Below are 11,015 nucleotides of genomic sequence, written 5' to 3' on the forward strand. Positions count from 1 at the left end.
GTTTGAACTTGCAACCCGTTTACTAGTCCAACACTCTAACCACTAGGCTACCCTGCCGCCCCGATTTGAGAAAAAAATATTTAAAGAGAATGGTCATATGTTGTATTTGTATTACAATAATACTCTATTCCCTTCACTACACAGTTTGACCTTCCATCATGGCTCTAATGCATTGACCGGTCAAATGTTACTGAATGAAGATTGTGATGTGCTGAACCAAAGGATGGGTTATGATTTGTTGTGATAGTGCTCCCTCTAGTGTTACTTCTGCAATAAAAGCAACACAGCAAGGCTGAATGAAGTGTCCTTATTTGCGCTTGACCAAAAAAACATTTAGGAGAATGATATTCTGGATCATCTTCCGGTATCACTCGACACACTTTTTTTTTGCACATATTCTCTGTGAATGGTAGTTTGCAGAGAACATGTGTGTTGAGGTTTCAGCATGTTTAAGTGCCCATGAAACAAGTACCAACCTGAGAGAGAGCTTCACCCAATAGGAATTATGATTCTTTAATAATAAGAAAAACCCCATACACTGAGGTTACAGGACCATTCAAGACACAGACGTAGGTGCGTACGTATGTACGTCACACGCTATATCGTAGGCTGCGTTAAAACAACTGGGAACTCGGTCATGGCTCGAAGGGATCACGTTTTTGTCAAATACACGTCAGATTAGATTTTTCGTAGCAGGTTGGGATAATTTACGCAAACAGGTTAGGAGAATTAACGTAGTAGGTTAGGGTAATTCGTTTTTTTTCCTGAGTTCCCAGTTGTCTTGGAAACACCACTGCCATAGAAATCCGACTTTTACAAAATGACACTGATTGGCCAGATGGTGGCGCAATAATAAGCGATTGACAATGCTAACTTTGAAAGGACACTTCACTCAGCCATTTTGACCTAAAGTCATGAAATTCGGTGCATTTACTACCATTCAAAAGTTTGGGGTCATTTAGAAATGTCCTTGTTTTTGAAAGAAAAGCACAAAAAAAATTTCATTAAAATAACATACAATTTACCAGAAATACAGTGTAGACATTGTTAGTGTTGTAAATGACTATTGTAGCTGGAAACGGCTGATTTTTCATGGAATATCTACATAGGCTGAGTTGTCGAAATTGGGTTATTTTTAACCAAGCCTTTTTAGAGAGACAATAATTAATTTGGTAAAAAAATATATATGAATTGCCATATTAGGCATAACTCAATTTCTACCTTTTTAAGATGCCAAAATATTAATTGTTTTCAATAATTGTTTTCAGTACGCTAATTTTGTTTTGTTTTCTGATTGTTTCAACAAACTTTGGACGAAGGACTTCCACAGGGCCACCCGCCATCTCCATAGTTCATTCAAAAAGGCAATGGTTCTGAATTTTGTTAATTATCTTTTAAACTTTCATTGGTTAATCTATTACTAAGTTATCATTTGGCTCGTGTAATTAATTCTGTAAACATCACAAGGCCATTATCTCCATAGTGTTTACATTTCTCTCATGTAAATGTTGTAGCTACATAAAAAAAAGATTCAACCATTAATTACAATATTTTTCTTCATTACAATGCTGATGAAGTTGCATTGGATTTATTTGTATCTGTTAAAGACATTGATTGTTTAGTATATTTACTACATTTAGTACGTTTCGTTTTTTTCTGCTCTGTGATGTAAGTTAATTTAAAGTTATGTGATTTGGTTTATGTAGATGCATTTCAATTTCAATGTTGAGTTTGCAGCAAACAGAATGTTCGCCACAAGTTTCCCAGAATTGTTTGCCAGAAGTTCACAAGTTGCCGCTAGTTTACCTCAACAGTTTTCCTACAGAGGAAAACCAAGCCACGAGCAGTGACGCAAGCCTACCAGACGAGCTAAATGCCTTTTATGCTCGCTTCGAGGCAAGCAACACTGAAGCATGCATGAGAGCGCCAACCAACTGGCAAGTGTCTTCCCTGACATTTTCAACCTCTCCCTGTCCGAGTCTGTAATACCTACATGTTTCAAGCAGACCACCATAATCCCTGTGCCCAAGGAAGCGAAGGTAACCTGCCTAAATGACTACCGACTCGTAGCACTCACATCAGTGCTTTGAAAGGCTGGTCATGACTCACATCAACACCATTATCCTGGAAACTCTGGACCCACTCGAATTTGCATACCGTCCCAACAGATCCACAGATGATGTAATCTCAATCGCACTCCACACTGCCCTTTCCCACCTGGACAAAAGGAACACCTATGTGAGAATGCTGTTCATTGACTACAGCTCAGCGTGCAACACCATAGTGCCCACAAAGCTCATCACTAAGCTAAGGACCCTGGGACTAAACACCTCCTTCTGCAACTGGATTCTGAACTTCCTGACGGGCTGCCCTCAGGTGATGAGGGTAGGTAACAACACATCTGCCACGCTGATCCTCAACACTGGGGCCCCTCAGGGGTGCGTGCTTAGTCCCCTCCTGTACTCCCTGTTCACCCACGACTGCGTGGCCAGGCATGACTCCAACACTGTCATTAAGTTTGCTGACGACATAACAGTGGTAGGCCTGATCACCGACAACGATGAGACATGGCAGTGTGGTGCCAGGACAACAACCTCTCCCTCGATGCGAGCAAGACAAAGGAGTTGGTCGTGGACTACAGGAAAAGGAGGACCGAATAGGCCCCCATTAACATTGATGTAGCTGTAGAGGAGCGGGTTGAGAGCTTCAAGTTCCTTAGTGTCCACATCACCAACAAACTAACATGGTCCAAAAACACCAAGACAGTTGTGAAGAGGGCACAACAACACCTTTTCCCCCTCAAGTGACTGAAAAGATTTGGCATGGGTCCCTATATCCTCAAAAGGTTCTACAGCTGCACCATCGAGAGCATCACTGACCAGTTGCATCCCTCTGTGACTAGGTCCAAAAGGCTCCTTAACAGCTTCTGCCCCCAAGGCGCAAGACTGCTGAACAGCTTCTACCCCCAAGCCAACAGGCTGCTGAACAGCTTCTACCCCCAAGCCACAAGACTGCTGAACAGCTTCTACCTCCAAGCCATAAGACTGCTGAACAGATTATACCCCCCAAGCCATCAGACTGCTAAACAGCTTCTACCCCCAAGCCATCAGACTGCTGAACAGCTTCTACTCCCAAGCCATCAGACTGCTGAACAGCTTCTACCCTCCAACCCATCAGACTGCTGAACAGCTTCTACCCCCAAGCCATCAGACTGCTGAACAGCTTCTACCCCCAAGCCATCAGACTGCTGAACAGCTTCTACCCCCAAGCCACAAGACTGCTGAACAGCTTCTACGCCCAGGCCATCAGACTGCTGAACAGCTTCTACCCCCAAGCCATCAGACTACTGAACAGCTTCTACCCCCAAGCCATCAGACTGCTGAACAGCTTCTACCCCCAAGCCACAAGACTGCTGAACAGCTTCTACCCCCAAGCCATCAGACTGCTGAACAGCTTCTACCCCCAAGCCATCAGACTGCTGAACAGCTTCTACCCCCCAAGCCATCAGACTGTTGAACAGCTTCTACCCCCTAAGCTATCAGACTGCTGAACAGCTTCTACCCCCAAGCCATCAGACTGCTGAACAGCTTCTACCCCCAAGCCATCAGACTGCTGAACAGCAGACTGCTGAACAGCTTCTACCCTCCAAGCCATCAGACTGCTGAACAGCTTCTACCCCCCAAGCCATCAGACTGCTGAACAGCTTCTACCACCAAGCCATCAGACTGCTGAACAGCTTCTACCCCCAAGCCACAAGACTGCTGAACAGCTTCTACCCCCAAGCCATCAGACTGCTGAACAGCTTCTACCTCCCAAGCCATCAGACTGCTGAACAGCTTCTACCTCCCAAGCCATCAGACTGCTGAACAGCTTCTACCCCCAAGCCATCAGACTGCTGAACAGCTTCTACCCCCCAAGCTATCAGACTGCTGAACAGCTTCTACCCTCCAAGCCATCAGACTGTTGAACAGCTTCTACCCCCCAAGCTATCAGACTGCTGAACAGCTTCTACCCCCAAGCCATCAGACTGCTGAACAGCTTCTACCCCCAAGCCATCAGACTGCTGAACAGCTTCTACCCCCAAGCCATCAGACTGCTGAACAGCTTCTACCCCCAAGCCATCAGACTGCTGAACAGCTTCTACCTCCCAAGCCATCAGACTGCTGAACAGCTTCTACCCCCAAGCCATCAGACTGCTGAACAGCAAATGGCCACCTGGACTATTTACATTGACCCCCCCCCCCCCCTTACTTTAGTTTATTTAGTAAATATTGTATCAACTCTATTTCTTGAACTGCATTGTGGGTTGAGGGCTTGTATGTAAGCATTTCCACAGTAAGGTGAAATTTGATTTGAATATGAGCTTGCCGTAAATTTGCAGAAAATGGGCCAAAGGTTTGCCACAACTGTTTGCCAGAAGTCCGTTTTATCAGTAAAGGTTATTTGTTTAAAACTAACAGTGAAATACGATTCAGACTCATCCTCTCGCAGTACTGTGTAGCAGAGCACTTTCGTCACCCCACTCCTTTCCACAGGCCCATTCCTTTCGAAACCCCCACTCCTTTCCACAGGCCCATTCCTTTCGACACCCCCACTCCTTTCCACAGGCCCACTCCTTTCGACACCCCCACTCCTTTCGACACCCCCACTCCTTTCCACAGGCCCACTCCTTTCCACACCCCCACTCCTTTCGACACCCCCACTCCTTTCGACACCCCCACTCCTTTCCACAGGCCCACTCCTTTCGACACCCCCACTCCTTTCCACAGGCCCACTCCTTTCCACACCCCCACTCCTTTCCAGAGGCCCACTCCTTTCCACACCCCCACTCCTTTCGACACCCCCACTCCTTTCCACAGGCCCATTCCTTTCGACACCCCCACTCCTTTCCACACCCCCACTCCTTTCCACACCCCCATTCCTTTCGACACCCCCACTCCTTTCCACAGGCCCACTCCTTTCCACACCCCCACTCCTTTCCACAGGCCCACTCCTTTCCACACCCCCACTCCTTTCCACAGGCCCACTCCTTTCCACACCCCCACTCCTTTCCACAGGCCCACTACTTTCCTTTCAACACAACCAGCCACCCGTCCTCCGGTCGGCATATTGGAATGCAGCTTCCCCCTTCTCCAGTTAGGGTGGAGATGGAGAACGTATATTCTTCCCAGTCTGATATTGACATGCAAGCAGTAGGTCGCGTTCTGAAATACTGTATTATTATTTTATATTTACAAGTATTGTATATGTGTAAGTATATGTACGAGTTCACTATGTACATGTTCTGATGTACAGTGCCTTGCGAAAGTATTCGGCCCCCTTGAACTTTGCGACCTTTTGCCACATTTCAGGCTTCAAACATAAAGATATAAAACTGTATTTTCTTGTGAAGAATCAACAACAAGTGGGACACAATCATGAAGTGGAACGACATTTATTGGATATTTCAAACTTTTTTAACAAATCAAAAACTGAAAAATTGGGCGTGCAAAATTATTCAGCCCCTTTACTTTCAGTGTAGCAAACTCTCTCCAGGATGGTAAGTTGGTGGTTGAAGATATCCCTCTAGTGGTGTGGGGGCTGTGCTTTGGCAAAGTGGGTGGGGTTATATCCTGCCTGTTTGGCACTGTCCGGGGGTATCGTAGGACTGGGCCACAGTGTCTTCCGACCCCTCCTGTCTCAGCCTCCAGTATTTATGCTGCAGTAGTTTGTGTCGGGGGGCTAGGGTCAGTTTGTTATATCTGGAGTATTTCTCCTGTCTTATCCAGTGTCCTGTGTGAATTTAAGTATGCTCTCTCTAATTCTCTCTCTCTCTCTGAGGACCTGAGCCCTACCTGGCCGGATGACTCCTTGCTGTCCCCAGTCCACCTGGCCGTGCTGCTGCTCCAGTTTCAACTGTTCTGCCTGCGGCTATGGAACCCCGAGCTGTTCACTGGACGTGCTTCCTGTCCCAGACCTGTTGTTTTCAACTCTCTAGAGACAGCAGGAGCGGTAGAGATACTCTGAATGATCGGCTATGAAAAGCCAACTGACATTTACTCCTGAGGTGCTGACTTGTTGCACCCTCGAAACTACTGTGATTATTATTATTTGACCATGCTGGTCATTTATGAACATCTTGGCCATGTTCTGTTATAATCTCCACCCGGCACAGCCAGAAGAGGACTGGCCACCCCACATAGCCTGGTTCCTCTCTAGGTTTCTTCCTAGGTTTTGGCCTTTCTAGGGAGTTTTTCCTAGCCACCGTGCTTCTACATCTGCATTGCTTGCTGTTTGTGGTTTTAGGCCGGGTTTCTGTACAGCACTTTGTGACATCAGCTGATGTAAAAAGGTCTTTATAAATAAATTTGATTGATTCATTGATTGAATCTTTGTTTCATCAGACCAGATAATCTTGTTTCTCATGGTCTGAGAGTCCTTTAAGTGCATTTTGGCAAACTCCAAGTATTCCGTTTTTTATTTGTAATAAATTTGCTAAAATTTCTAAAAAAAAAACAGTTTTTTGCTTTGTCATTATGAGGAAAAAAACACAATTTAATCAATTTTAGAATAAGGCTGTAACGTAACAAAATGGGGGAAAAAATCAAGGGGTCTGAATCCTTTCTGAATGGACTGTATAGACGAACTGTGGAAATGCAGTCAGATCACATGCCTCTAGAGAGCATCCTGACAAAGCCTCTCCTCAGAGCACCAAAAAGACTAAAACACATGCTCATGAGACTCCAAAACTACGAGGTCAGTCTCCGAAACGTTCCGGGGAAAACATGTGGTGCTGGCCGACACCCTGAGCAGGGCGTACCTCACAGAACAAGACAACAGAGGCCCTGTGGAGGTCCAAGTGAAATCAATCAATATGATACACTACCTCCCTGTGTCAAGCGAGAGACTAAAGCACATCCAGAGAGCCACTGAGCTGGACCAGGAGCTCCAGACACTGAAACATGTGATCCTGCAAGGGGTGGCCTGAAGTGTAAGAGCATGTACCCTTGGAAGTAGCCATGTATTTTCACAACAGAGATGAGCTGAGTGTGCAAAAGGAGTTATCTTCAGGAGGTGAGCGAGTCGTTGTGCCAGCTAGCCTCAGGTCAGAGATAATGCAGAGAATCCATTCCTCACACATAGGAATCGAGGGATGTCTGAGAAGTCTACAGGCCGGCTGAGAACATACATGGGCCAATGCAGCACCTGCACTGCATGGGGGTGAGAAGCAGTAGAAACAGACTCAGAGGCCACACGAAGCACCAAAGCATCCCTGGGGGGGACCTGTTCCAGTTCAACGACAGAGACTACATAGTTATAGTTGATTATCTCTCAAACTTCAGAGAAGTGGACCATTTGGAGAACACACACACATGAAAACGGTCATCCGAAAACTAAAGACACACTTTGCACGTACCTGACATCCTTCACTCAGACAATGACAGAGATAGTAAACAGCACTGTTGAGGAGCCTGGCACAGAGATAGTAAACAGAGCACTGTTGAGGAGCCTGGCACAGACATAGTAAACAGCACTGTTGAGGAGCCTGGCACAGAGATAGTAAACAGCACTGTTGAGAAGCCTGGCACAGAGATAGTAAACAGAGCACTGTTGAGGAGCCAGGCACAGAGATAGTAAACAGCACTGTTGAGGAGCCTGGCACAGAGATAGTAAACAGAGCACTGTTGAGGAGCCTGGCACAGACATAGTAAACAGCACTGTTGAGGAGCCTGGCACAGAGATAGTAAACAGCACTGTTGAGAAGCCTGGCACAGAGATAGTAAACAGAGCACTGTTGAGGAGCCAGGCACAGAGATAGTAAACAGCACTGTTGAGGAGCCTGGCACAGAGATAGTAAACAGAGCACTGTTGAGGAGCCTGGCACAGAGATAGTAAACAGCACTGTTGAGGAGCCTGGCACAGAGATAGTAAACAGAGCACTGTTGAGGAGCCTGGCACAGACATAGTAAACAGCACTGTTGAGGAGCCTGGCACAGAGATAGTAAACAGCACTGTTGAGAAGCCTGGCACAGAGATAGTAAACAGAGCACTGTTGAGGAGCCAGGCACAGAGATAGTAAACAGCACTGTTGAGGAGCCTGGCACAGAGATAGTAAACAGAGCACTGTTGAGGAGCCTGGCACAGAGATATTAAACAGCACTGTTGAGGAGCCTGGCACAGAGATAGTAAACAGAGCACTGTTGAGGAGCCTGGCACAGACATAGTAAACAGCACTGTTGAGGAGCCTGGCACAGAGATAGTAAACAGCACTGTTGAGAAGCCTGGCACAGAGATAGTAAACAGAGCACTGTTGAGGAGCCAGGCACAGAGATAGTAAACAGCACTGTTGAGGAGCCTGGCACAGAGATAGTAAACAGAGCACTGTTGAGGAGCCTGGCACAGAGATAGTAAACAGCACTGTTGAGGAGCCTGGCACAGAGATAGTAAACAGCACTGTTGAGGAGCCTGGCACAGAGATAGTAAACAGCACTGTTGTGGAGCCTGGCACGGAGATAGTAAACAGCACTGTTGAGAAGCCTGGCACAGAGATAGTAAACAGCACTGTTGAGGAGCCTGGCACAGAGATAGTAAACAGCACTGTTGAGGAGCCTGGCACAGAGATAGTAAACAGCACTGTTGAGGAGCCTGGCACAGAGATAGTAAGCAGCACTGTTGAGGAGCCTGACACAGAGATAGTAAACAGCACTGTTGAGGAGCCTGGCACAGAGATAGTAAACAGCACTGTTGAGGAGCCTGGCACAGAGATAGTAAACAGCACTGTTGAGGAGCCTGGCACAGAGATAGTAAACAGCACTGTTGAGGAGCCTGGCACAGAGATAGTAAACATAACTGTTGAGGAGCCAGGCACAGAGATAGTAAACAGCACTGTTGAGGAGCCAGGCACAGAGATAGTAAACAGCACTGTTGAGGAGCCTGGCACAGAGATAGTAAACAGCACTGTTGAGGAGCCTGGCACAGAGATAGTAAACAGCACTGTTGAGGAGCCTGGCACAGAGATAGTAAACAGCACTGTTGAGGAGCCTGGCACAGAGATAGTAAACAGCACTGTTGAGGAGCCAGGCACAGAGATAGTAAACAGCACTGTTGAGGAGCCTGGCACAGAGATAGTAAACAGCACTGTTGAGGAGCCTGGCACAGAGATAGTAAACAGCACTGTTGAGGAGCCTGGCACAGAGATAGTAAACATAACTGTTGAGGAGCCTGGCACAGAGATAGTAAACAGCACTGTTGAGGAGCCTGGCACAGAGATAGTAAACAGCACTGTTGAGGAGCCTGGCACAGAGATAGTAAACAGCACTGTTGAGGAGCCTGGCACAGAGATAGTAAACATAACTGTTGAGGAGCCTGGCACAGAGATAGTAAACAGCACTGTTGAGGAGCCAGGCACAGAGATAGTAAACAGCACTGTTGAGGAGCCTGGCACAGAGATAGTAAACAGCACTGTTGAGGAGCCTGGCACAGAGATAGTAAACAGCACTTTTGAGGAGCCAGGCACAGAGATAGTAAACAGCACTGTTGAGGAGCCTGGCACAGAGATAGTAAACAGAGCACTGTTGAGGAGCCTGGCACAGAGATAGTAAACAGCACTGTTGAGGAGCCTGGCACAGAGATAGTAAACAGCACTGTTGAGAAGCCTGGCACAGAGATAGTAAACAGAGCTCCAGTAGAGGTGGACACCTCAACAAAAGGATCTAAACATCCCATGTCAATTCTATCTGATCTCACTGGGGTTCCAGTATATTGAACCAGTATGGGTACCTGCAGCCCAATGTAGTGAACCAGTATGGGTACCTGCAGCCCAATGTAGTGAACCAGTATGGGTACCTGCAGCCCAATGTAGTGAACCAGTATGGGTACCTGCAGCCCAATGTAGAGAACCAGTATGGGTACCTGCAGCCCAATGTAGTGAACCAGTATGGGTACCTGCAGCCCAATGTAGTGAACCAGTATGGGTACCTGCAGCCCAATGTAGTGAACCAGTATGGGTACCTGCAGCCCAATGTAGTGAACCAGTATGGGTACCTGCAGCCCAATGTACTGAACCAGTATGGGTACCTGCAGCCCAATGTAGAGAACCAGTATGGGTACCTGCAGCCCAATGTAGTGAACCAGTATCTGTGGCACCCATTTCCCTTCGACACACCCAATCTCCACTACTCCGTTCGCCATATTGGGATGCAGCAAGCACTTCGCCCCAAGACTTTGGAAGCAATGGCGGAAACATTGTGCGATTCTCTTGGCGCGAATAAAGTTGGTGAAGAAGAGTGGAGTAAGAAGGGACAAAGTTGATGACGAAGAAGATAGGTAGAAGGGCTAAATAGTTTCACCAGCAAGGAAGTTGGCATTGAGTGACCCGTTTTACGGTCTCAAAGATGCTGAAGGACACGTTGGGAAAAGTGGAACCGGTCACAATGACCAAGAGCGGTATGATGTTGATTTCGTGTGTGTCAAAAGCGCAAAAAGGCATAAGCTCTGTGGCTCTACAAGAATGTCGACCAAAAATCCATCTCATTCCATCTTCTCCCACTGCCGGCCACTGGGCTTCCTCTCACTACCATATTTGGTAGTTACCTGGTTGTTGTCCTAGGTTACCTGGTTAAAATACCATATTTGGTAGTGAGAGGAAACGCCAAGCGGATGCTTCACATTTATACATCTGGTGAAATATCTGACTCGTTGTTGGCTTTTCAGTCGGACACCGGTTAAAGATGTCATCTGTCGTTGGACATAGAGGCTGTGGGGTTTAGGGATAACATACCAGTAGTGGTAGACGCATGTCGTTAGACATAGAGGCTGTGGGGTTTAGGGATAACATACCAGTAGTGGTGACGCATGTCGTTAGACATAGAGGCTGTGGGGTTTAGGGATAACATACCAGTAGTGGTAGACGCATGTCGTTGGACATAGAGGCTGTGGGGTTTAGGGATAACATACCAGTAGTGGTGACGCATGTCGTTAGACATAGAGGCTGTGGGGTTTAGGGATAACATACCAGTAGTGGTAGACGCATGTCG

General features: G+C 46.9%; 1 protein-coding gene across 1 annotated transcript; it reads right to left on the reverse strand.

The window, feature by feature from the left end:
* Positions 1-4,514: 4,514 nt before the first annotated feature.
* Positions 4,515-5,108, reverse strand: LOC139412700 (uncharacterized). The gene has a single exon (XM_071159360.1). It carries the CDS (start codon positions 5,106-5,108, stop codon positions 4,515-4,517), a length of 594 nt encoding a protein of 197 aa, XP_071015461.1.
* Between the last annotated feature and the right edge of the window lie 5,907 nt (positions 5,109-11,015).

The sequence above is a fragment of the Oncorhynchus clarkii genome, chromosome 7, assembly GCF_045791955.1.
Source record: "Oncorhynchus clarkii lewisi isolate Uvic-CL-2024 chromosome 7, UVic_Ocla_1.0, whole genome shotgun sequence".
Lineage (NCBI taxonomy): Eukaryota > Metazoa > Chordata > Actinopteri > Salmoniformes > Salmonidae > Oncorhynchus > Oncorhynchus clarkii.